The 27,358-nt window shown below is 40.3% G+C and overlaps 1 protein-coding gene across 2 annotated transcripts in view; it reads right to left on the reverse strand.

Annotated features, from left to right (window-relative positions):
* IKZF3 (IKAROS family zinc finger 3) overlaps positions 1–23,311 on the reverse strand; it is a 224,925-nt gene extending 201,614 nt beyond the window's left edge. For both annotated transcript variants that reach the window (XM_077459817.1, XM_077459816.1), the window contains exon 1: positions 23,178–23,311. In XM_077459817.1, coding sequence (XP_077315943.1) covers positions 23,178–23,184 — 7 coding nt within the window. In that variant the 5' untranslated portion in view covers positions 23,185–23,311. The remainder of the gene's footprint in view (positions 1–23,177) is intronic.
* Positions 23,312–27,358: the final 4,047 nt, after the last annotated feature.

Consider the following 27,358-nt stretch of genomic DNA (forward strand, 5'->3'; position numbering starts at 1 on the left):
GGCGCAGTTTTTTATTTCTGCATATTTGTTTGGTGTTACATCACATCTATTGCTGCTGCCTATTTCACATTTTATTTGCTTTCATGTTTCTTTCCTAGCGCGGAATAATTTTTTCCATAAGCAAAAGTCTATACTGGGATCACTCCCACTCACTCGTGACAGTGGAAAAGCAACCCCTACTCAAATTTCCAAACTCTAAACTCCTGACAAAAAATTAATGCAGTTTATAAATGTAATGGTCTGATTATCAAAAACTCCAATCAGTCCCAAATGATATCTCATTATGCTAATGGGGTATCACATAAAAAAATGCCACCCTCATCATTATTTCATCTTTGTGCCATCACCAAGTCATTGCTGCCTGCAATACCTATTTGTAGTCAAACTTATTTCCACAAATGTTGCTCTCAACCCAGTCATTTTTTTTAAATAGGGCTGGCTGTTCAAAGCCTTATGGGATTGCTCTATGTTTTATTTTGAGAATAATACCTGGAGATCTAAGTAATAATACTCTAGAGAAGTTCAGAGGGGGTGTTTAACCCCTGAAAGGGGTAAAAGTGTAAGTAGACCTTTGTAAAATAAGAGGTCCCTTATGAACACACATGTTGGGTGTCATTAAACACAAGATATGGTTAAAGCAGAGTTCCACCCATATTTGCAAGTTGCTTTTATTTGCATACCCATCCACAGTGCAGCCCTATATATAATATAATATCTTTTTTTTTTTTAAATGATATCTAAATGTGTCAGTGGCTCTTCCGGTCTGGTGATGTTGTCATCACGCAATTTCCTTGGACTCCTGTAATATCGGCGTCATCGATACCAGAAGTCCAAGGAAATCACCTGATTCTATTTTGATTGACAGGTTATAAATAAGTATATCAAATAATTAATTTCACTGCATTAGTAATAACAATCAAGGTCCTAAATACATCTTTAGTCCCCTACAATAATGTTACAGAGATATCGGTAATGCTCAATGTCCTAATCTATTCTCACCCAGTGATTTTGTACCCCTCTGGCGCACAGGTGACATGTGCCATCCTGACAGGGCACATTAGTATTGTAAGAGTTTCACTAATTACTACTTTTAGATTTTTCTCCCAAAAAATAAAAATAAACTCTAGTTCCAAAATGGACTAAAATAAAAAGTGCTTTTCTGCAGAAAGTACGTTGTATCAACTTCATCCCTTTTGAGCAAACTTGTAACTTAAAATACAAATTCTAGATGTAGACGCCTGGAGGCTGACCCAAGCCATGCTTTATATGAATTATTTTATAACCTATCAGTCTACCTGGCTGTGCCAGCATTGTATGATGCTGAAATGTGGATTAGGGTTGTTTTCTAAGCAGCAGCGGTCTCTAAACTGCGGCCCGGGGGCTAAATTTGGCCCTTTGCTTGCCATTATCCGGCCCTTGGGGCTCTTTTGCCTCTACTGATAAAAGACACTATCCCTCTCGCTAACACAAACATTTCTCCCACTGACACAAACATTGGGGCATAGTTCCTGCTACTGACATCAATGGGGCACTATTCCTTCCATTGACACCAACGATTGGGCCCCTATTCCTCCCACTGACACCAGTGATGGGGTACTAATCCTCCCCCTAATACCAAAGATGCATTGTTTACTCCCACTGATGCCAGAAAAATTTCTGCTCACAATGGTCACAGTCCGGCCCCTCTAAAGTTTGAAGGACTGTAAACTGGCCCTTTGTTTACAAAGTATGGAGACCCCTGATCTACAGTCTCAGAAGACAGCTTCATAAAGGTGAAAAGGATCCATAGAGAAGAAAAGAATCTCCATTATGACAAAGTGATTAGGTACAAATAATTGTCTTTTATTATTACTTTAGAGCCAGGGCATTTTAGGATAACAGGATCCCCCGTCTTTGGAGCTGACACATGTGAACAAATAAATATACATAATATACTGTACAATATAGCACATAAATCTAAAAATCACCTATACATAAAAAAATATATATTTCCGCTGCAATATTAGTGAGGCATGGTTATTTTTTTTGGCTTGCTGCATTTTTGTACATTGTTCTCTTGCATGTGTGTTGCTCCTCAATGTTTACTTCACACTCAAAAAGGAGCAAACCGTAGCCCTCAAGTAGAAGCGTTTTTCGCTAACACAAAGATATAGATATAGAACTGCACAACATTCACGTTGTTGGTATCAGTAGAAGAAACAATGCCTTGTCATTGGTGTCTGTAGGAAGAATAGTGCCCCGTTGTTGGTGTCTGTAGGAAGAATAGTATCCTGATATTGGTGTCAGTGGGAGGAATAGTGCCCCATCAGTGGTGTCAGTAGGAGAAAAAGTGCCCCATCACTGGTGTCAGTGGGAGGAATAGTGCCCCGTTGTTATTTTCAGTGGTAAGAATAGTGCTCCATCATTAGTATCAGTGGGAATCTTTATGCCTCATTGCTGGTGTTAGTGGGAGGAATAGTGTCTTGTATTAGGGGGAGGAAAAATGCCCCAATGGCCGCATAAATGCAAGTAAAGGGCTGCATTTGGCCCCCGGGCCACAGTTTGGAGATCACTGGTTTAACCACTTAATAACCGCCCTATAGCCGAATGACGGCTTTAGGGCGGTTTCTTAACTGTGGGAGGCCGTCATATGACGTCCTCCCAGAATTCCGCTCTCGCGCGCCCCCTGGGGCGCGCACTCGAGAGCATCCGTGACCGCCGGGTCCACAGGACCCGGCGCATCACGGATCACGGTAAACGGCCGCTCGTCGCGGCCGTTTACCACGTGATCGCTCCGTCAAATGACGGAGTGATCACTTGTAAACAAACCGGCGTCATGTTATGACGCCGGTTCCTCCCTCCCCCTCTCTGTACCGATCGGAACAGCGGAGGGGGAGGAGATCGGTGTCAGCAGCGATGTGGGCTGCATCTGCAGTGCCCACATCGCTGCTCACCGAAAATTAACCCCTCAATTCCCTGCAAAAACTCTGCAATACCCTGCCATTAGTCTGCAATAGTCTGCCATAGTCTGCCATAGTCTGCAACACTCTGCAATAGTCTGCAACGCTCTGCAATAGTCTGCAACGCTCTGCAATAGTCTGCAACGCTCTGCAATAGTCTGCAACGCTCTGCAATAGTCTGCAACGCTCTGCAATACCCTGCAACGCTCTGCAATACCCTGCAACGCTCTGCAATACCCTGCAACGCTCTGCAACACTCTGCAACGCTCTGCAACACCCGCCAATACCCTGCAACACTCTGCAACGCCCGCCAATACCCTGCAACACTCTGCAACGCTCTGCAACACCCGCCAATACCCTGCAACACTCTGCAATGCTCTGCAACACTCTGCAATGCTCTGCAACACCCACCAATACCCTGCAACACTCTGCAATGCTCTGCAACACCCGCCAATACCGTGCAACACTCTGCAATGCTCTGCAACACCCTCCAATATCCTGCCATACTCTGCAACGCCATACTCTGCAACGCCATACTCTGCAACGCCATACTCTGCAACGCCATACTCTGCAACGCCATACTCTGCGATACCCAGCCATACTCTGATATACCCAGCCATACCCAGCCATAGTCGGTGATACCCTGCAATACCCAGCCATAGACACCCCCCCCTCCCGCCGCCCTCCGGTGCTTCTACCGACTCGCCAATACTATCAAATCCAGAATCTTTTTTTTTTTTTTTTTTTTTTCAGGCTTCCCAGCTTAGAGGTGAGATGCGGGGTCTTATTGACCCCACATCTCACTGTAAAGAGGACCTGTCATGCCATATTCCTATTACAAGGGATGTTTACATTCCTTGTAATAGAAATAAAAGTGATCAAAAAATTTATTTTTGGGGAAAAAAATGTCAAACTAAAATAAATAAAGTAAAATGAACAATAAATTTTTTTTTTTTTTTAAAGCGCCCCTGTCCCCATGTGCTCGCATGCAGAAGCAAACGCATACGTAAGTCCCGCCCACATATGAAAACGGTGTTCAAACCACACATGTGAGGTATCGCTGCGTACGTTGGAGCGAGAGCAATAATTCTAGCCCTAGACCTCCTCTGTAACTCAAAACATATAACCAGTAAAAAAAAAATTAAATCGTCGCCTATGGGGATTTTTAAGTAGCGACGTTTGGCACCATTCCACGAGCATGTGCAATTTTGAAGAGTGACATGTTAGGTATCGATTTACTCGGTGTAACTTCATCTTTCACATTATGAAAAAATTGGGCTAACTTTACTGTGTTTTTTTTTTTTTTTTAAGCACAAAACAGTTTTTTTTCCAAAAAAAAGCATTCGAAAAATTGCTGCGCAAATACCGTGCGAGATAAAAAGTTGCAACGACCACCATTGTATTCTCCAGGGTGTTTGCTAAAAAAACATATATAATGTTTTGGGATTCGATGTAATTTTCTAGCAAATAAATGATGATTTTTACATGTAGGAGAGAAATGTCAGAACTGTCCTGGGTGCTCCAGAACGCCTGATGGTGCTCCCTGCATGTTAGGCCTCTGTATGTGGCCACGCTGTGTAAAAGTCTCACACATGTGGTATCGCCGTACACGGGAGAAATAGCAGAATGTGTTTTGGGGTGTAATTTGTGGTATGTGAGAAATAAACTGATAATATGACAATTTTGTGAAAAAAAAAAAAAAAGTAAAAAAAATCTTGATTTTGCAAAGAATTGTGGGAAAAAATGACAACTTCAAAAAAACTCATCATGCCTCTTACTAAATACCTTGGAATGTCTTCTTTCCAAAAAGGGGTCATTTGGGGGGTATTTGTACTTTTCTGGCATGTTAGGGTCTCAAGAATTGAAATAGGCCGTCAGTACTTCAGGTGTGATCAATTTTCAGATATTGGCACCATAGCTTGTGGACTCTATAACTTTCACAAAGACCAAATAATATCCACCAATTTGTACTTATTTTTACCAAAGATATGTAGTGGTATAAATTTTGGCCAAAATTTATGAAGAAAAAATTACTAATCTGCTAAATTTTATAACAGAAATGAAGAAAAATTCATTTTTTTACAGAATTTTCTGTATTTTTTCTTTTATAGCACAAAAAATAAAAAACCCAGCGGTGATTAAATACCACCAAAAGAAAGCTCCATTTGTGTGAAAAAAAGGACAAAAATTTCATATAGGTCCAGTGTTGCATGACTGAGTAATTGTCATTCAAAATGTGAGAGCACCGAAAGCTGAAAATTGGTCTGGTTATTAAGGGTGTTTAAGTGCCCAGTGGTCAAGTGGTTAAAGAAAGCAAAGAAAATTACCATTGCCAAAAATGTTTAACTTCCATGTCACATTTTTGGCACATTAACGGGAACCCTTCAGGAAAAAAAATTAGGAAAGGCCACTGCAGACTTGCCTTTGAAGATGCAAACTCCAAGAATTACACCCTAAACCTGAGTTCATTATCTAACTGATGACATACCCAGGAAGAATATGCAGGTAGGGAACTCTAAGGATAGCCATAGCTAGAATGTTTTTTGTCCAGTCTGGGTGCTTGAACGAAAAGAAAAAAAAAAACAACGGGTTTCTCTATCCACACAATCAAGGGGAATTCTCCCTGCTGAGACATTGGGGAAGATTTACCAAAACCCTGCATTGAAACTAATCAAGTTCCAGGTTTTTGTCAAGGTTTAACTGAACAATCTGAAGTTAGAAGCTGATTGGCTACCATGCACAGTTACACCAGATTCTCTGTGCACCAGCTTTAGTAAATTCCCCCCATTGCATTCTGACAGCAGGAGTCTTGGCTGTCAGAATACCTGCAGCAGCAGATGCAGCCCACTGGCTGCAGCTGCTGATCGAGAACATATTTCCAACAAGCTAGTTTGACAGGTATCAATCATTATATCCGCTTCTGCCATACAGGAGGAGACACACGTGAATCAAAATTTGGCTGGTCCTTGCTGAAATGGACAAATTTCTATTCATTTTTGGCCAATTTAATATGTTTCTGGGCAGCAGTTCACTACATAGTGAAATGAGCATAAGGCTAACAAACCCTGAGTTTTTACCATCAAACACGGCAATGACAACTCTGTATTTATTTTTTACGTTGATTCTACAATGTTCTGCAGCCTCACTATAGCAGATCATTAATCATGGGTCATGAAGTTTAAAGTACAGTTGTCTATACAGGCAGTTTACAGGCTACTGGGAGATCATTAAAAAGTACATTTGGCATTGGAAGTACATGTCCAGTGAAAAATAGGAAAGCAACTGTGTGAGAATCTGATTACTGCCAGCGAGCAAGAAACTGCAAAAAGAACAGAAACTGAAATCAAGACAATTTGAGCCATTTTTATCATTTCTATGTTGCACTGATAGGTGGGCATGTATTCCACACTTCTGTGTGTTTTTTTTTATTTTTTATATGTAGCTTTTGCTGTCATATTCATCTTCTTCTCAATGCTGCCCTTTGCAGAATCAGAGCTCTGTAGTCCACTGCTCCTCTTCTAGGTTGAATGACACTTAGGCAGACATCCCAAGTCTCCCGCGTTGTGTGGGAGTCTCCCGCATTTCAGCTGTCGCACCCTGACACGGGCAAGTGCCAGGCGATAGCCCGGATGCAGGTCTCTCCAATCACCAAAGGTACATCAGAACCCAAAAGGGACCCCTACGTGTTTAGACTCGCTGAGTCTTCATCAGGGAGTCCTTTGGAAAGATTCAATGAATAGGCTGATGTGTAAATTAGAAAAAAGACAGGAACAGACACCCAGATTCTTCCAGACAGCTCAAATGACAAGGGAACAATTCAAGGGACAATAACTTGATAATTCAATAATATCTCATTGGTACTGACATATCCCATATTGACTAATGCACGCCCCACGTACATTTACCCTGTACGTGATTTCTTGTACACGGTTTAGGGGGCACACACCGCTCCCGCTGTGATTGGACATGATGCGGGCTGAGGGGCACTCAAATGAGGGAGGGGACAGGGGCAACAACGAGGGACCCGAGAAGAGGAGGATCGGGGCTGCTCTGTGCAAAACCAACTGCACAGAGGTGATAAGTATAACATGTTTGTTATTTAAAACAAAAAAAAGCCTTTACAATCACTTTAACTATAGAAGGCGACTAGATTTTACACACACAACTCTGATAAAAATGCACTAATAATACAACACATGTAATTTACATGTGCTCCCACTGATGTCTATTGGGCAAAAAACGGTCTGCAACTGCACCAAAGAATCTCCAGCAACTTTACAAAAATATAATTGGGCTGCATTGATTTGAACAAGCATCATAGAGAATAATGCCATTTCCATTTTTGTGCAGTGAAGCATGAAAGCAAGTGCAAGAGAAAATACACTAGTGTGAAGGGGGGCTTAGACATTTATTTTAACCACCAGTTGTGCTGGGCTATGTACATTCACATGGTGAAGGATTTACAAAAAGTTTATGGGGTCGATTTACTAAATGGAAAAAGACTCTGCAAGAGCAGTTGCTCCAGAGCTTAGTAAATAAGCAGAAACTCTGCTACCTTCCATCATCCAATCATGTGCAAGCAAAAATTCTGTTTTGTTTTTTTTCCCCTGCAAGTAATTGGGTACTCTTTGCAATGTGAAGGTTTACCCAACTGCACTTTACAAAGTGCACAGTCAATTTGCCTTTAGTAAATCCACCCCTATAGCTGCAATAACAGCCATGAGCTTGTGTTTGCTCTCTTTAGCCAGCTCCTAGTGTAATGTAAAAGTGATCCGGGTGCCATACAATCTGTGCTTGATTAGCTGCAATAGAGGACAGGGGAGACATTAGAGCAGGGATATGCAAGACCTCCAGCTGTTGCAGAACTACAAGTCCCATGAGGCATAGCAAGGCTCTGACAGTCACAAGCATGACACCCAGAGGCATGATGGGGCTTGTAGTTTTGCAAGAGCTAGAGGTCCGCTAATTGCATATCCCTGCATTAGAAGTTTGTTAGCCCCCATGTGATAGCAATAATACTAACCTAAAAAAAGTAGAAGGGAAAAAAAATGACATAATATTTTTATAAAACGTAATAAAAATAAAAAATACATAAACTAACTCCATTGCCCTGCACATACCCACAAATGCAAAAAACATGTGTACATAAACCACAACTGCACCACACATGTGAGGTATTTTCACAAACGTCAGAGTGAAAGCAATAATTCTAGGTCTCTAGTTTATGGTTTACTCTAACCTGATGAGCTATAAAGACATTTAATGTGTCACTTATTGATAATTTTTGGTACCAAAATGTATTTGGGAGCACACATTATTTGAGGCTTGACACTTTTGGTATCTAATTACTCTACATAACCTCATCTTTAATTTGTACCAAAAAAAAATAAATGAGGATTAAATTGTATTTGTGTGCAAATTCATTTCAGTGTATTTTTTCTTTTTCTATTTTTTTTAAAAGTACCAGGATGCACAGATGAAGGCTAGATTCATTCCCAAATAAACTTGCCAAAACACAGAAGAAATATGCCCATGGGACTTTTTGAGGGTCGAGTTTAAGAATAATATATCAAACAATTGTATAAAAAGAAATATATCACAGCTGTATTGTTCACATCCAATATATAAAAAAACACAAGCAGTGAAACAAATGCATTGATATACATTGCAATACACACAGCACTAAACATAACTGCCAAGATATATGAGTGAAACTTTAGAACTGCTTCTCAACGCATTTCATGAAACAAAGTTCACTTCATCAGAAGATAAAGCACTTTTCTGGTCAATAACCCACATTGGCAAGGAGATCATGTCATTAAAGCGGAGTTTCACTGGTTGTTACTTTTATTAAAAAAAGTCAGCAGCTACAAAAAGTGTAGCTGCTGACTTTTAATAAGCAGACACTCTCCTGTCCCACGATCCAGCGATGAGGCCGCCCGATGCCTCGCTCCTTTCCCCGCCTCTCCACGGTGCCAGTATTGTAGGTGTGGGCGCCTGGCTGTGACAGCTTTCAGCTTCACAGCAGGGTGCGCACTCCACATGCGTGAGTCGATCTGCGCTGTGTCAGTGGCCAGGCAATCTTCTGGGACCTGTGATGTGTCCCAGAAGATTACAGGGAGGGAGGGGTCCCCTAGTGGGAGAGGAGGAGTTGCCTAGATGGCAAGAAGACGGAAGGGGGAAGTGGTACAGGAAGTCCCTCTCAAAACCAGATATCCACTCCCCTCCCCAGAAAAAAATGACATGCCAATTATGGCATGTAAGGGGGTGAGGAGTACTTAAAGCGGAAGTTCCACTTTTGGGTGGAACTCCACTTTAAATATATCACACTGTGATCTATTTCTTGTAAATATATATATTTTTTTTTATACAATGATTTGGTATATTTTTCTTTGGCTGGATCCTCTAAAAGTCCCATGGGCATATTTTGTCTGTGTTTTGATCGATTTTATAAACAGTTGCACAAACATTTTTTCTAGAAGAGAACTAGTTAAAGTCATTGTATTGCGTGAGCAAAGCACAGGGCTCCTTAAATCGAATTCTTTCCTTCATGACCTTTTGTCCGCTACAAAGAATCTGCAGGCTTTGATACACTGGAAGTTTCATTACTGAGCCATGGCACCAAGTGGGCAGCAATTTCTCTCCTGTGCTATAGCGTCGTCTGGACTTTGTAACTAATTGAAGTGCATGCGACACAACAATCATAAACACTGGCACAAGTGTCTTATGCTTGCCAAGTAATCATCTCCCAATGAAAAATTGGGATTGTAATTGAAGGCCATAAACTAAAGGGAAATCAAATCAATCGGAAGCCTTGGCTGTTTAATACAATTATCTCTACTGTCCTTTTATTAAGAAAATATATATTTAGGTTTTATGCAGCATGCACAATGACAATTGCATGCATCCAGCCCAGGGCTGCTGTTACAGAGAGGTGCACATTCCTGTGGTCCTTATAACTTTGTACCATTAGCTGCGCTCCATATGTACTACCGTCTGGGTTTACTACAGTGAGGTGCACCTAACAGCAAGTATAATCCTCTGCTGCACCGAGAGAACTGTCTGTATAAAAAAAACACAAGAGGACTCACAGTTAAAAAAAAAGAAAGAGAAAAAAAAAAGAAGAGGGAAAGGGTACAGAGAAGGGCGTGCTGTTTCGCTTAAAATATTGATTTTATTATAAGATATAATTATAAACATCCTAAAAATCCATTCAAGACGCTTGTTTAAACCTATCCTTTGTAGTAATATCGTCCCTTAACACGCAAGAATAAAAACAAATGATTATGCAAAACTGCTAAAATGTGGGTAAAACAACTTGCATTCTGACAATGTAAATAGCGGGAATAGAAAAAAAAAAAACCCGCTCGTGAATGGGTATATGAAGGTAAAAATGACTAATTCGCTAAAAGTGCCACTAGAGACTACTTGTTCTTGAACACTTTTAGCTTCACAATTTGCAAATTACATACACGAGTAGTTCGCTGTTTTTTGTTTTTTCTTTATGAACTGGAAATGAAAAGAATTTATCAAGACGTGGAGAATAAAATTTGAATATCCTCAGCAAAATGATTTGCTTTATTTTACTTTTGTGATATTTAACTGTCAATGCAGGTGCAATAACCTCTTGGTTAGCTTAGTGTGTGAACGTACCTACAAACAGTTAAAAATCAGAGAATAAGAAATATTTCCATTCTTTACACCTGACTTTTTTGTTGGTGTGACCATCGTTATTATGATCATTATGGCATGAATAGACAGAATTATCATAATTCTGGAGGTCTTCAAAGAATTAGTTCTCATGGAAATATAAAGACCACCAGAATAACTCCAGAATCTGGTGCCTAACCCACAGACTGCGTACCCCCTGTATAAACAGAGCACACTGCTGAGTCAATTTGTGTCCACATTAATGTCATACGGCAGTGGTCATCAACCCTGTCCTCGGGGCCCACTAACAGGCCAGGTCTTATGTATTACCTTGGGGAGATGCAGACTAGAATATTGCAATCACTGAGCAGCAAATTATATCACCTGTGATGTATTTCAGTTATCCTGCAAACCTGGCCTGTTAGTGGGCCCTGAGGACAGGGTTGATGACCACTGTCATACGGTATGAAAAAAAAATACAGATATACAGGCCAGTCAGTCCCCGAATCTGTATAGATCTGGGAAGTTGGACATCTTCCTTCTCCAATATTCCTCAGCAATGGGAATGTGATCTAAAAAAAAAAATGATTTCTACATGTTCTACCACAGTGATCTGACTTTACATCAGCCATACTGATGAACTATATATATGATGATCCGGCCATCTAATGAGTATTTTAAAGGGGCAACTAGGAGAGCTTGGATATTTGTGCCTATGGTGAATGGAAGCCCTGTAGATGCCAGCTTGGTATTAAAAATTAATCCCAACAGACTAATGCCGCGTACACATGATCGGATTTACCGATGGGAAATGTTGGATGTCAGGCTGTTGGTGGTAAGTCAGACCGTGTGTACACTCCATTGGACATTTGTTGTCGGTCTTTACGGCAACAAATGTTGGCTAGCATGTTATCAAAATTTTCTAGGGCTGTGAGAATTAAAGATTAATTCCTCGATTAATCGTTAATTTTTTTGATCGATCAAAATTTGTTTGATCGGTACTCACCTCTCCGCCGACTTCCCGGGTCTTTAGGGAGTTCACCTTACTCCTCCCCCCTTCCCCAAGTGCCTCCGTCTGCTAGTGAAGGGAAGGAGGGAGGAGTCCAGTGACGTTGAAATTTCTGGTTGAACGTAACAGGGGAGGAGCTACGCATGACGCCGCCCGCTGCTGCCCTACGGAACTAACACGATTGTCGGCTTTACATGCTGTGTTTTTATCATCTTTATGTGAGTAGTTTGTGTTTGAACACAAAAATTAAATCTTATACTTAAGAGGTGAGCGCTTTGATCTTTTTTTTTCTACCCATGACCTGAGATTGTGAGAGAAGTTTATGGTCCGTGTTAACCCTTTTGATAACCTCTTGCATGACCACCTGTTTGTACAGGGGTCCATGTCATAAGGTGAGAGTGATTAGTTAGACCGGAGGGGGAGGGATTGTCACGCTACTGTGGAAAAAAACATGACTTACGTCAGTGCTACAGTTTGAATTTAAAACGTTTGTGTGAACTGTGAAGTTAAGTCAAGGATTGTGGAAACTAACTAGTGTCAGGTGATTGTATATTGTGTATACCACATTTACCACTGATTAATGCAGAGTTGCAATGTAAGGAGATCAGCTAAAAGTAGTTGGATCTGTATGTGCTTTATAATTAATCAAAATTAGTCGATTAATCGATTTAAAAAAAATCAATTAATCAAACACAAAATTTTTAATCAGTAACAGCCCTAAAATTTTCCATCAACAAATGTTGGCTGGCATTTTCTCAAATTTTCCGCCAACAAATGTGTGTTGGCGGACTTTCCGAGCGTGTGTACACAAGTCCGTCGGACAAAAGTCCAAAGTACAAACACGCATGCTCGGAGGCAAGGACGAGCCGGGAAGCAGTCAGTCTTGTAAACTAGCATTCGTAATGGAGAATTAACATTCGTGACGTGGCAAATTATGACATTTCAAAATGCAGCGCACAATTCTCTTCTTCTTTAATGGGATAATAATGAAGTTGCTTTGCTGGTGATACTTTATTGCAAACTAATTTTCAAAGGCTTCTTTTTTCTAGTGATATCAAGAATAATATTATTGTTTTTTTTTTAATTGTGCAAGTTACCACAACACCATTATCTCGTAGTTTTTAAGAACAAAGATACAACTATGTTGGTGTCTCTTGTCAATTTTACATTCTGTTTTTCTTTTTTTCAAATATAAGTTTTATTGAATTTTTCAAAGAAGGAGAGTACAGAGAAAGTACAAGACAACTGTGGCCATCATAGGCAATCAAATATACATATTGGTCTTCAAAAGAAGGTTCAGATTCTACTTACAATATCGGTGGCATAAAGTACAATAGAGAAACCATGTTAAATCATCATACACATCACCCAATTTGACCATAGCCATTCCTTATCTTATATATATCTATGTTTATGATATTGCTTCAGTCAACGGGCCGCACGCATGGTCGAATTTACATTCTATTTTTTAAAACGTAACTGCCTACTCCCAAACTGTCATTTGAAGTAAAACACATAGCCAAGTATTATTCTCCACAATTTTTTCATTGTGTATTAAAAAAATTACAAAAATAAAATTAGACATGCTATCTGCCAATAGAACTTAAACAAAAAGTGCATCCAAAAATATAGAAAATATACCAAATCAAATCATTATTCAACCAAAAAAATGATGTCAAAGCAATAACTCCAAGGCCAATAATAAATAACACATTATCTCCTCCGATTACGCAACGTGTCTGGTTGACGAACGGCCGTTCAGAAACAAACTGAAAAGCGCAAATCAACACTCACCAAACTTCTACTAACACAAAATTAGCAGAAGAAGCCCAAAGGGTGGCTGAAAAATCACACAGTACGTCACTACGTTTGTAGTTGTTGGCCAACATTTGTGTGACCTTGTGTATGCAAGACAAGTTTGAGTCAACACTCTTCGAAAAAACTTCCACAGTTTTGTTGTTTCAATGTCCGATCGTGTGTACGCAGCATAAGTCTCAGGGAACTTTAGGGAAGGCCTACAAACACTGTCTAATCAGACCATTACAGCTAGTCTCTAATGTCTATTGTTAACTTAAAGTGGTTTTAAACCCTCCTCTACAAGATTACATCAATGGAATCTACATAGCACAGGCAGCTGATTGCTGCCTGTGAAAGCGTACTCACATTTGTCTTTGCGATGTCCTGTGATGTCGCCCGCGCTTGTGCACTATTTCTTCATTAACGGCACACACTGTGTGCCGTTTCAGCTTCCTCTGCCTGCTGTGTCATGTGTTCTGTGCAGAAAAAATGCAGCACGCTCTACTTTTTTTTCTGCAATGGAAACTGCACTGGTGTGAACTAGAGCCTTTGGAATACATGAAAAACACGTTTCAGCTTCCTCTGCCTTCTGTGTCATTATCTGACACTCAGAACGACACAAGGAAGCCTCGCGATGGTGCAGCATGACCCCCTCCTTCCTGGTTCTCATTGAGAATGTTCTGTTGCCGTAGTAACGGCAATCAAGATCGAAGCTTGGCTACGACGCTACGGCGCATGCGCGAGAGTTTGGCAGGGATGTGAACTAAGGGCGGAAATGAGGTCCGCATCGGCTTCAGCAAACAGGACAAAGAATGGCGTGGACGATACCCGGAAGATACAGGAAAATAAAAAGCATAAAAAAGGTACTTCTAACGCTCATTTAGGACTAATTTATAGATCGCTTGCTTGGCAAAGTAAAAAAATTCTCCTCTTTAAAGGTGTCTGAAACACAAAAACAAAAATGTAATATACTGCAGCTTGCCAATCCTTAAAGGAGAAGTCCAGATAAAGCTTGTTTGGCTGGGCTTCTCCTATGGGTCACAGGAGTGCAGTTCATTGTGCACTCCTGTGACCCGATTTCAGCAGAGAGTGGGCTGAAGTCCGCAGATGTCAAACAGATCAGTCCAGGCATCACGTCATCCCGACCGTAAAGTCTGGATCTGCCAGGTGCCTGGACTGACAACCGTCTCAGCCTCAGCAGGGGACAGATGCAGCATTGGATCGATGCTTCATGCACCTAGGCAAGTATAATTATGTTTTTCCGAACTTCTCTTTTAAATGTAATTGAAAAATAACAGACTATAGCCAGCCATAGATGTATTAAAATTTGGCATGTACCAGAGCAGGGACTGGATGAATTTTGATCCATCTACGGCCATTCCCATTTGCAGGGAGTGGACCCAGCTCCTCTCGAACTGGACTGTGGGAAAATTCTTCTTCGATCAGCAGATGCAACCAAACAGCTGCAGCTCTGATCAGTGTATTCTGAGAGCAGATATGTTCTACTGTCAGAATACAACAGCTCAGCAGGGAGGATTCCTTCACCCACCTGGAATGTAAAGATGGGTGAATTTGTCATTTTTTTGATCAGCCTCTTAGCTGATCAAAAAAAAAAAAAAAGAACAGAAACAAGCCATCTATGGCCAGCTTTACTGGCCGGATCACCAGGTGAAAAAATACAAAAAAGGCTAAACAAAGAAAACAAATGCAGCCACTGCATCTATGAATTGGCAAGTTGTGATATGTTACATTTTGGCTTTAGGGTCTAGATTTGCTTTAAAGTGGCCTTTCTCAATTAGGGTTCCTCCAGAAGTGGCCATGGGGTTCCATGAGGAGAGGGCACTTGCCCACCCTGACCACTAATGTAAGGGATTCCAATTTTCACTATCTGTGTTGTTTTTATGCCCGTATTTATTGTTTGTTTCATTTAATTTGATCACTGAAAATATTTCTGTCATATAGAGGGTTTAAATACTCCCCATTCTTTATTTGAAATTCTACTGATAACAGAAATGTATTGTGAGCTAGCTATATATATATATATATATATATATATATATATATATATATATATATATATATAAATAACTTTTTTTAGTGGGGGTTCCCTGAAGTCCTGAAAATATTTTTAATAGTAAAAAGGCTGCCTTGAAATGTCACTGTTGACACTTAAAAAATTAACCTTTTTGCTGTAGCCATATTATTGTTTTTCTTTCAGTTAATAGAAGATTGCATAAAACCCCCCAAACATACATTTTATGAAAGCAGGGACTCTGTAGAATAAAATGATAGTAGATGCAATATTTTAGATCACACAATTTGTGAGCGATTTTGTTTTTATCAAAGATATATTTTCATATTTTTAAATCATTTTGTGATTTTCTCCCCTGCAGTCAGCAAATATTTGTGCTTGTCCTGCATAATACTGCATAACTTTCTTTATCAATCGTTATTTATTAAAACACTTCCTTGAAACGTAAATAGTCCGTAAGTAATTAAGCCCTTAATGACCTGGATCAAAACAAACCTTAATGCACAAGCACAATTTTGCAACTTTGATATGTATTGGTTAAGCTGTACATATCATTGCAACTACTTATACCATGTTTTTTTCAGGGCAGATTGGACTTTCATTTGATTGGAAATGTAAATGGGTATCTATTGATTTTTATTATCAAAGGAAATCTGGCCCAAAATAGTAAAAAAAAAAAAACTTTTTATTTTTTTAAATTCAGCTGTATGCTATTACCATATGCTATTGTTATAATTAATGAATTATAAATTATTAATAATTATTAATATTGATTATTATTAACATGCATATTAACATGCTATTATTATACGCCATGTCCGTGTACCACCACCAAAATAAATTCTCCCGCTCTTGATCGTGACAATACCACATATGTGTCTGTGATCTGTTCTTTGTGACCGTAGCAGCACCATAAAACAATAGTACATATTATTGTGGGTTTTTATTTGCCCTACCTAAAAACACTGACACAACACTCGCACTGACACGAATTATAAAACCTTTTTTTTTTTTTTTTACATTATCCCTTTCATGACTAAGCCTATTTCTGACAGTTGTTGTTTACAAGTTAAAATCTGTAAATTACTTAGAACCCCCAAACATTATATATATATATATATTTAGACGAGACCCTAGAGAATAAAATGGCGATCAATGCAATATTTTATGTCACGCAGTATTTGCGCAGCGTTCTTTCAAACGAAATTTTTTGGGAAAAAAGACACTTTCATGATTTATGTTACGCCGAGTAAATAGATACCTAACATGTCACGCAAGTTTGTGGAGTGGCGACAAACTACGGTACCTAAAAATCTTCATAGGCAACGCTTTAAAAAATTGACCTTACCAGGTTAGAGTTACAGAGGAGAGTCTTTGCTAGAATTATTTCTCTCACTTTGACAATAGCGGCGATACCTCACAGGGGTGATTTGAACAGCGTTTACATATTTGGGGCGTGACTTACTTGTGTTTTCTTTGCTGCGCGAGCACGCGGGGACGGGGGATTTAATTATTTTTTTTTTTACATTGTCCGTTTAAAAAAAAAAATTCTGATCACTTTTATTGCTGTAATAAGTGATGACAGGTACTCTTTATGGAGGAATCGACTGTCTAAAAGGCCCCAAATCTTTCCTTTGTACTTAAAAGTATTCAGATCGCCAAAATCTGCGATTCTGAATAATGGAATATTTTTAAATCGGCACCGTTGGCAGCCGAGTAAACTGGAAGGGATGCTGTGATGTCACTTATGGGATTTTACATGGGAGACCTGATCAAAGCCAAACCCGGTTTTGTTTGGGTCTCAGGGTAGGCAGCAGATGCGCCAGTTGGGGGCTCGGGTCTCTCGGGGGGACAGGAGGCCCGGAAGAGCGGCGAAAGGTGGCCGGGACATCCCCTCCAGCTCCTTTATGGCCAGTTTACACCAGATATAGTTCTGTGTGCTTTTTTTCTGCACTAAAAATACATGCACAGTGTTTTCCATATATTCCAATGGCTCTAGTTCACACCAATGCCATCAGTTCCAGTTTCTGCACTAGCGCCACTGGAATACAGGGAAAACACTGTGCATGTATTTTTAGGGCCAGTTCACACCACAAAAATGCACTCTGGGTACGTTCCGGATCAGTTTTTGCTTACAGTTCACAGCACACGCAGTTCCAGTACGTTTTTGATACAATTTCCTAGGTTGTTTTGTGCAGAAAAAATGCAGCACGCTCTACTTTTTTTTCTGCAACGGAAACTGCACTGGTGTGGACTAGAGCCATTGGAATACATGGAAAACACTGCATGCATTTTTAGTGCAGAAAAAAAAATGTACGGAACTACATCTGGTGTGAACTAGCACTTAGCATAATAGCCGAGCATCTTTTAACAGCGTCGGTTATCACTAAAAAGCCAACCGCCCGCTCTAAGGCTGGATTCACACCTATGCATTTTTTGTGCTTTTTGCTCTACAGAACGTCTTCCATAGGAAACCATGGTAAATGGACTGTAGGGCAAATTAGCAAAATGCGAAAAGCACTAAAAATGCATAGATGTGAATCCAGCCTAAAAAACGGTACTGGGGTGATACCTGCAGGCATCACCTCGGTGTAACCCGTTCAAGCCATGAATACAAATTTTGCGTACGGTCGGCATGAAGTGGTTAAACACACTGGCCCTAAGACCCCTTTCACACTGGAGGTGTTTTTCACACTGGAACGGTTTCATCTTTGGAGCAGTTTAAAAGGGGTGTATACACGGCTCCTCCACCGCCCCTCCCCATTGACGTGAATGGGCACCGCTACCAAACTGCCTACAAAGTGCTTCGGCAGTGGCGCTTTTCGGGCACATTTAACCCTTTCTTCAGCCACTAGCTGGGGTTAAAAGTGCCACGCTAGCGGCTGAAAAGCTCTGGTAAATCTACGGTAAAGCGCCGCTAAAACTAGCAGCGCTTTACCGCTAACGCAGCCGCGCTGAGAGTGTGAAAGGGGTCTAACACTGCTACTAACTGTCACTTGCACTGCCATTAACTGTCACTAACTGCTACTTAATTACAATAATGGACAGAGACACTAACTGTCATTATTCTAACACTAACTGACAATTACACTGCCACTAATTAGGCTCCTTTCAGATGGAGTGAAATTTCTCCAAGCAGATCTGCCTGCTCAGCGGGGGATTTCTACGCTGCTCTATTCTGCACTTTGTCGCCAGCCCAAATGGCAATGCAATGTCATTGCAGTGCATGAAGTCTACGTTTTGTACACTTCAAATAAAGCTCATACAAAACAAAAACAAGGGGGCAGTGTGATGCGCTGATACACGCACTACACTGCCCCCTAGCAGGCAGCAACGCAGAGTGGCCGGAGCACTGAATCACTTTGGCTGCTCTGTGATTTAGTGGGGTGAACAGTGTGAATTCACCCCCTTCACTGCCACTAACTGACACTAATGCTGGCCATACACTATACGAAAAATTGTCCGAAATTCAGTCATTTTCATGGCCAGTTAATGGCCACAAATCGGTAATCGGTTGGAACGTTTTTGTGGAAAAAAAAGAAGGACAAGTTTGGAAATTTTCTGCCAAACTAACAATAAATTGAAAGGTTTATGTGTTTCCTGTGCAAATTGTTTGCACTAGGTATAGGTAAAAAAAAAAAATAGATTAATTTATGTGCACTGAACGATTTATTGATCATTACATGATGGCGCTATCATTTGCTCTCATGGCGGAATGTTCGCTTTTACAAAATGGGTCACACTGGGGCGCTTTGCAGGCACTACAGCGCTAAAAAAATATCACCCTGAAAGAGCCGCTGCTGTGTCTCCAATGTGAAAGCCCCGAGGGCTTTTACACTGGAGCGGTGCGCTGGCTGGCAGGACGCTAAAAAAAGTCCTGCTAACAGCATCTTTGTATACACTGCTCCTCCACCACTCCTTCCCATTGAAATCAATGGGGCAGCGCGGCTATACCGCCGGCATAGCACTGCTGTAGCAGCACTATGCGCTGGTTTTTAACCCTTTCTCGGACGCTAGCAGGGGTTAAAACTGCCCCACTAGCGGGAGAATAGCACTGCTAAAATTACGCTAAAGTGCCGCTAAAAATAGCACCGCTTTACCGCCAGCAGCCCCCGCCCCAGTGTGAAAGGGGCCTAACACTCACTACACTAGATCAAGCCCTGAACTAGATTATCTTTATTATTAATTATTTTTTATTTTTTTTGCAGACATGTAAAAGATACAATGTATTTTCTCCTCCTTGCTAGAGGGAAAGTGTGTTGTTTATCTTCTTCACAAAGGAAAAACACATAGTGGTGGGCTAAAGATTGAATGATCACTGTAATAGCCAATCAGAGGCTACAACAGCAATCATGTGATTGTGATCTGATTGTCCCAGGTCCCAATCGTTAGTAGAGAACCGGAGCTGTCACTGACAGCCCAGTCTCAATGCTGGGAGTGCAAAATCCGACACTCTCCCAGTACAAACACAAGAACACATATATGCGGCACCCACATTTAAAGATCACCTTCTGGATGCCATATAATATATATATATATATATATATATATATATATATATATATATATATATGTTACACGGACGTAAATAAGTTAGTTCTAGTTCGCAGAAAACAATGGATTTTACATTTTACAATGGATTTTATTGCATTTAAATTGGTATAAAAATCAGGGAGGTTACTTTGATCCAAAACAATTGACTGTCCCGGAAATTCCAAAAACGATGACAGCACAGAGTTTCTATAAACCCAAGTATAGTGACACTGTGGACACAATGGCACTGACATGTACGATGTCATCTGTCAGTGGCAGTTATGCAGCAGCTTCTGTTTTTCTGTGTCCTCCCTGTAACACGTATGCATCGCCTATTCAAGATCTGGTATGTTTCCTCTTTAACAGGGTGACAACGCAGTTTTTACTGTGCTGAAAACTGCACAGCATGCAACAGGGTGACCATACACCATACAATCTGATTGTACAATTCCTTTAACTCTATCATCAGATATGTAGTACAAGGGTCTGCCTGATTTTATGCAAACTGAATGGGTTGTTTAGGTTTGATCTCATATTACAGCTTTTACATACTATAGTGCAGTGGTCCCCAACCTCTTTGGCACCAGGGACCAGTTTCATGGCAGCTCCCCAGGGACTGGGGGAGGGGTTTGTGTTTGGTGGACGGGTCAGGGGATGGGATATTCACAGTCTGTTCTCAGCCCCTCTTCACACCACAAACCTCCCCTTCACAGGACAGTCCCCCCTTTATATCAATGTCATCAGTTCCCTTTTACACCACAGCGCCCCTTTACATCACAGCGCCCCTTTACACCACAGCGCCCCTTTACACCACAGCGCCCCTTTACACCACAGCGCCCCTTTACACCACAGCGCCCCTTTACACAACAGCGCCCCTTTACACAACAGCGCCCCTTTACATTAATGTAACAGGGCCTACTCTGTAAAGGGGCACTGTAATGTAAAGGGACACTGTAATGAAAAGGGGCATTGTGATGTAAAGGGGACTGCACTATAAAGACTGGCACCGGGTGTTGGGGACCCCTGGTATACTGTATGGCCAGCTTTAGATGGGCACATTTTTTTTAAAAGATTTTAGGAAGGCTACAAATGACATTCTAAAGCTGGCCATATACCAGTAGAAGTTTGATTGAAATATTTAATTATGAGAATATTTGTCTGATGATCAAACCGTTAGTGGGGTCAAATCGATGTTGGTTTTTGACCACAATGATGAGAACATTCACAGGAGCGGGATGGAAATTCTTTCTCGGGGGAAACTAACTTCTAACTGTGAATGTGGTTTTCGTTCAGGAAAGTCAAGTCACAAAATTTAAAGTAAAAAGCAAATGTTACTTTGAAATACTTTGGAGCGACATTCGTCATCTCATCCAATGTACTGATGAGAATTCTAATGTTACTTTGAAAAGTTTTGAGAATCTACAGGTAAAGCCGGGTAACCTCCAGAGAACAAGAGGCGCGTTCCTTCTTTGTGTGCATGTACTAAACCATGTACTAAACCAAGGTGAAAAAAGGTACATGCTTCTTTGATGTGTTTGGCATTCGTATGGCAGGCCCACTGAAACACATGGGCACATGGGAAGGCCTACTCACTAAAACGTGACAAATAACGCTTAATGTTGTGAATGGGAGTTTGAAAAAGCTTCTTCCAAAGCAGAATGAGGTGTTTTCGGCTCCGTTCGGCGCCAATAGAAACGTCTGATAATGCCAGAAAATGAGCGCTTTCCAAGCTTTGTAGCTAGTTTTCTATTGGCTAAAACAAAAAAAGTCTAATGTGCATAAGAAAAAAAATAACACACACCCTGAAATGGCCCATCATGGAAAAAAAAAAAAAAAGATATATATATATATTTTTTTTTTCTTTTTTTTTTATTCAATCATTATATAATATATATACTATATATTATATAATATTTATATATATATTTTTTATGCTTTATATTATTCTATTGTTATATATATATATATATTACTTCTATTTTATTTTTTTCTATTATATAATAAATAATATATATATTATATAATGCAATATATATATATATATATATATATATATATATATATATATATATATATATATATATATATATATATAAAATAGAAATTTAATAAAAATATGATATGTAACTAATGCTGTATATAACATTAGGAATAAGATATAAATTGTATAAATATAGTATAGTATAAATAGTATAAATAATATTATAAATACTTACATTTAATATTATTTATACCTTATTTCTATTGCTATATACAGTATTATTTACATATATTCTTTTTATTTTATTTCTATTATTATTTTACATATAAATAATATATAATGATTGAATAAAAAATAATAATAAAAAAAAAAAAAAAATATATATATATATATATATATATATATATATATATATATATATATATATATATATATATATATATATATATATATATATATATATATATACACACACATACACACATATACATACATACATACATACATATATATATATATATAGAGAGAGAGAGAGAGATAGATATATATATATATATATATATATATATATATATATATACACATATATATAAAGATATAGATAGATAAAAAATAAAAATAATATATATAGAATACTGTACATAACAATAGAAATAAGATAGAGCTAATATAAAATGTATATATGTGTATATATTATATATAAAATATATAATATAAATAAAATAAAAATAATATATATATCACTGTATATAACAATAGAAATAAGATATAAATAATATTAAATTTAAATATATATGACGAATGTAATGATAAAAATAAAATATATATAGATGCCACATATAAAAATTAAAATAATGTAAACATAAAAATATAAACAAATAATATATAAAAAAATAGAAAAAAAAAATAGAAAAAAATTAAAAAGCAATTTCTATACTGAACACTACCAATGTAAGCATTAACCCAACAGTTATCAGAATATAATGTTCCACAAAAAAATTGTCCTTTAAGGAATCATTTTCTCTAAATTCTCCTCAAAAACACAGAACATCAAAAAAAACTTTAAAAAAAACCTAATAATATAAAAAATGACATGTATTTTTGCTGTTACTATTTTATTTCTATATTATATAAAGAAGAGTCCCTTGCTGTGTCAGGCTGTGACATGGTCCAGCCCGGCTGCCTGTGTGTGGTGAGCTGCACAGGGCGGGGAGGACGGGCAGCCTATCACCTCACCTGTCATCCTGCAGATCCCTGCGAGTCCTCGGCTGTCCTGCGCTGCACGTGCCTCTCCCTCTGCCGCGCAGTCTCCAAGTAGCAGATGAGCGGGAGACTCCGGGCATGAAGCCTTTTCCGGGAGGATGCGCCGTCTTGACGTCAGACGCACGGGGAGGGGAGAAAGGATGCGGTTAGAGCTCCGTGCTGTAATGAAGGTGTGAGGTCGTGTAGTGGGGAGGCCCGCCTGTTACTCACCTTCATCACGTTCTGAGGGACATTTTATGGGGATTATTGTACGAATATATGTCAGTGTTGTGATGTTTAAAGCGGTTCTGCACCTAAAATAAAAATATTAAAAGCCAGCAGCTACTAATATTGCAGCTGCTGACTTTTAATAAAATCACACTTACCTGTCCCAGGGTCCAGCGATGTTGGCGGCAGGTGACGAGCGATCGCTCGTCTCGCTGCTGCCCCCGCCGCCATCCTCTGTCAGGGAATCGGGAAGTGAAGCATTACAGCTTCACTGCCCGGTTCCCTACTGCGCATGCGCGAGTCGTGCTGCACGTCTCTTATGGTCCCCCGCTGTGTCTCTGGGAACTGTGTGTTTCCCAGAACACAACGGGGGGGGGGGCGTCTGTGGCGGTCTGGCCGGAAGTGGGTGCAGTTACCTGGATTATCCAGGTAACTGCACCCCCATCCCCCCTGAAAGGTGCTGATTGTGGCATCGGAGGGGGGGAGGGATCAGATTAGCGGAACTTCCCCTTTAGGGTGAAGAACCGCTTTAAGCATCCCTGACGTCAATACAGACTTAGGCTCCAATCACACTTGGTGTCTCTAGAAGGTGACAAGTCGAACAGACAAATGCGCTGTAAACGCGGGGTCATGCTAAATTGTTAATGACACCACAAGCGTGGGCATGTTTTGTCACGCCCCGCTCAAGAAACAGCCTTTGGAGCTTCTTTGAGGCATTTTGTGCGCATAGTGAATGGGTTTCCCTATGTGACACGAGCGGAAACACTCCAAAACCCAATCACTACGCTCAGGTGTGACCCCAGCCTGATTCCGGGGTCTTAAGCCTCGTACACACAATCGGACTTTCGGAAATGTGTGATGACAGGCTGTTAGCGGAAGATTGTGACCGTTTGTACGCTCCATTGGACAATTGTCAGATTTTCCACGGACAAATGTTGGATGGCAGGTTTTAAAATTTTCCGAAGACAAATGTGTGTTGGATTTTTTCGAGCGTGTGTACACAAGTCCGTCAGACAAAAGTACAAACACGCATGCTCGGAAGCAAGGGCGAGCCAGAAGCGGTCGGTCTTGTAAACTAGCGTTCACAATGGAGAATTAACATTTGTGACGTGGCAAATTATCAAATGTCGAAATGCAGCGCACATTCTGTTCTTCTTTAACCACTTGCTTACTGGGCACTTAAACCCCCCTCAGTCCCAGACCAATTTTCAGCTTTCAGCGCTGATGCACTTTGAATGACAATTGCGCGGGCATACAACACTGTACCCAAATGAAATTTTTATCATTTTTTCCCCACAAATAGAGCTTTCTTTTGGTGGTATTTAGTTACAGCTCGAAGTTTTATTTTTTGCTAAACAAACAAAAAAAGATGCAAAAAAAAATAAATAATAAATCATGTTTTAATAGTTTGTTATAAAATTTTGCAAACGGGTCATTTTTCTCCTTCATTGAAGTGCGCTGATTAGGCGGCACTGATGGCTGCATTGGTGGGCACTGATGGGCTGCATTGGTGGGCACTGATGGGCTGCATTGGTGGGCACTGATAGGCTGCACTGGTGGGCACTGATAGGCATAGTTAAGGCGGCACTAATAGGCACAGATAAGGCGGCACCGATGGGCACAGATAAGGCGGCACTGATGGGCAAAGATGGGCACAGATAAGATGGCACGGATGGGTGGCACGGATAAGTGGCACGGATGGGTGGCACGGATGGGCACTGATAGGTACCACAGATAGATGGGACTGATGGGCACTGATAGGTGGCACTGATAGGTGGCTCTGATAGGTGGCACTGCTGGGCACTGATGGGCGGCACTGGGGTGCAGCACCTTTGAGGCAGATTTTGGGTGGCACTGTGGGTGGCACTGTGGGTGGCACTGTGGGCACTGCTGGGTGGCACTGTGGGCACTATGGGCACTGCTGGGTGGCACTGACAGGGGGGCACTTACTTTATTTCAGGATGGCACTGCGGGTGGCAGGTGGGCACTGGCAGGGGGCAGGTGTCCTCTTGAATTGTTGGCCGTGATCGGGACTGATGTCCCGATCACGGCCGCCGGCGATCGGCTTTTTTTTTTTCTCCTCGCGCTGTCAGCGTGAGGAGGAATACTAGCCGATTACCGGCTCCGTTTTATCACATGATCAGCTGTCATTGGCTGACAGCTGATCACGTGATAAGGGGTCGGGATCGACCCCTTACACGGATCGGTGATCAGGCGAGTCTCACGGACTCGCCGATCACAGAGCGCGCCGCGCGCGCCCCTCAGGGGGCGCGCAGGCCGCTCGTAACCGGGACGACGTCAATAGACGTAGTCCCGGCAATCTAGGTCCGCGCTAATGCCGTCATTCGGCAATAGCGCGGTACCCAAGTGGTTAATGGGATAATAATGAAGCTGTTTTGCTGGTGATACTGATGGAATTATTGCAAACTGATTTTCAAAGGCTTTTTTTTTCTAGTGATATCAAGAATAATATTATTATTATTATTATTTTCTTTTTCTTTTTTTTACCACAACACCATTATCCTGTAGTTTTAAGATTAAAGATACAACTATGTTGGTGTCCCTTGTCAATTTTACATTGTATTTTTTAAAATGTAACTGCTACTCCCAAACTGTCATTTGAAGTAAAATTCATAGCCAAGTATTATTCTCCACAATTTTTTTATTGTGCATTAAAAAAAGAAAACAAATAAAATTAGACATGTTATCTGCCAATAGAACTTAACCAAAAAGTGCATTCTATGCATCCAAAAATATACAGAATCAAATCATTATTATTCAACCAAAAAATAAAATAAAAGTCTCATGCATGTGTCCTGCTTCTTAATATAGGTGGTCACCAATGCCAAGAGTTGGCGAAAGCAGGGGTCCGTCATTATTCTCCTGGAGCTCCCGCAGCAAAGGCATATGAAATAATTGGTCACGATTAATAAAGCAACTGATTTTTGGTCCAAGAAATCCTCCTCCTCCTGTTCCTGAACTGGACTTGGGTCAAAGCAATAACTCCGAGGCCAATAATAAATTACACGTTATCTCCTCCGATTCCACAACATGGCTGGTCGATGAACGGCCGCTCAGAAACAAAATGAAAAGCGCAAAATGAAAATTGTTAACTGAAAATCGATAAATGAAAAGCGAAAAATGAAAAGCGCAAATCAACACTCACCAAACTTCTACTAACTTGAAATTAGCAGAAGGAGCCCAAAGGGTGGCACTAAAGATCTGAAAAACCACATACTACCTTACTACGTTTGTGTTTGTTGGCTGACAATTCCTTGCCGTTTGTATGCAATACAAAACCCAGGCACACACCTTTGGACAACAGTCTGAGGTTTTGTCTGCGGAAAATCCGATCGTGTGTAAAAATTATTTTCTAAATCAAGGGAAGGTGTCAAATGCATCCGGTGTTGAAGAGGACTAAAAACGCATGTCAGGTTCGCAGTGCCATTCATTAGTGGCACCCCAAGTGCAGCAAGCAAACATATGTTTTACCTTTGTAAAAACTGCACAGACCCCAAACCTCCATGAGCTTTTTTGCTGCGTTTTTTACACATAGGGCAACCCATTGACCACTTGCCAAACGCCCAATAACAGTTTTAGTACTACAGCGTGGCAGCTGTGCGCACGATCATGATCACACCCCTGTTAAAACGATCACGATCACACCCCTGTTAAAATGTCGGGTTTCTGTGATATAAAAAAATGAGTGACCTATAAACTGTACAAATCTGTTGAACAACAAACTGAAATCTTTTAGGTGGAGGGTAGTAAAAAAAAAAAAAAAAAATCTGTTTGTATAAGTGCACACCCTTAAACTAATACTTTGTTGAAGCACCTTTTGATTTTATTACAGCACTCGGTCTTTTTGGGTATGAGTCGATCAGCATGGCACACCTTGACTTGGCAATATTTGCCCACTCTTCTTTTGCAAAAAACATTCCAAATCT

This window comes from Lithobates pipiens, unplaced genomic scaffold, assembly GCF_037356315.1.
Source record: "Lithobates pipiens isolate NorthernLeopardFrog02 unplaced genomic scaffold, aLitPip1_a1.2 Scaffold_28, whole genome shotgun sequence".
NCBI classification, from domain to species: domain Eukaryota; kingdom Metazoa; phylum Chordata; class Amphibia; order Anura; family Ranidae; genus Lithobates; species Lithobates pipiens.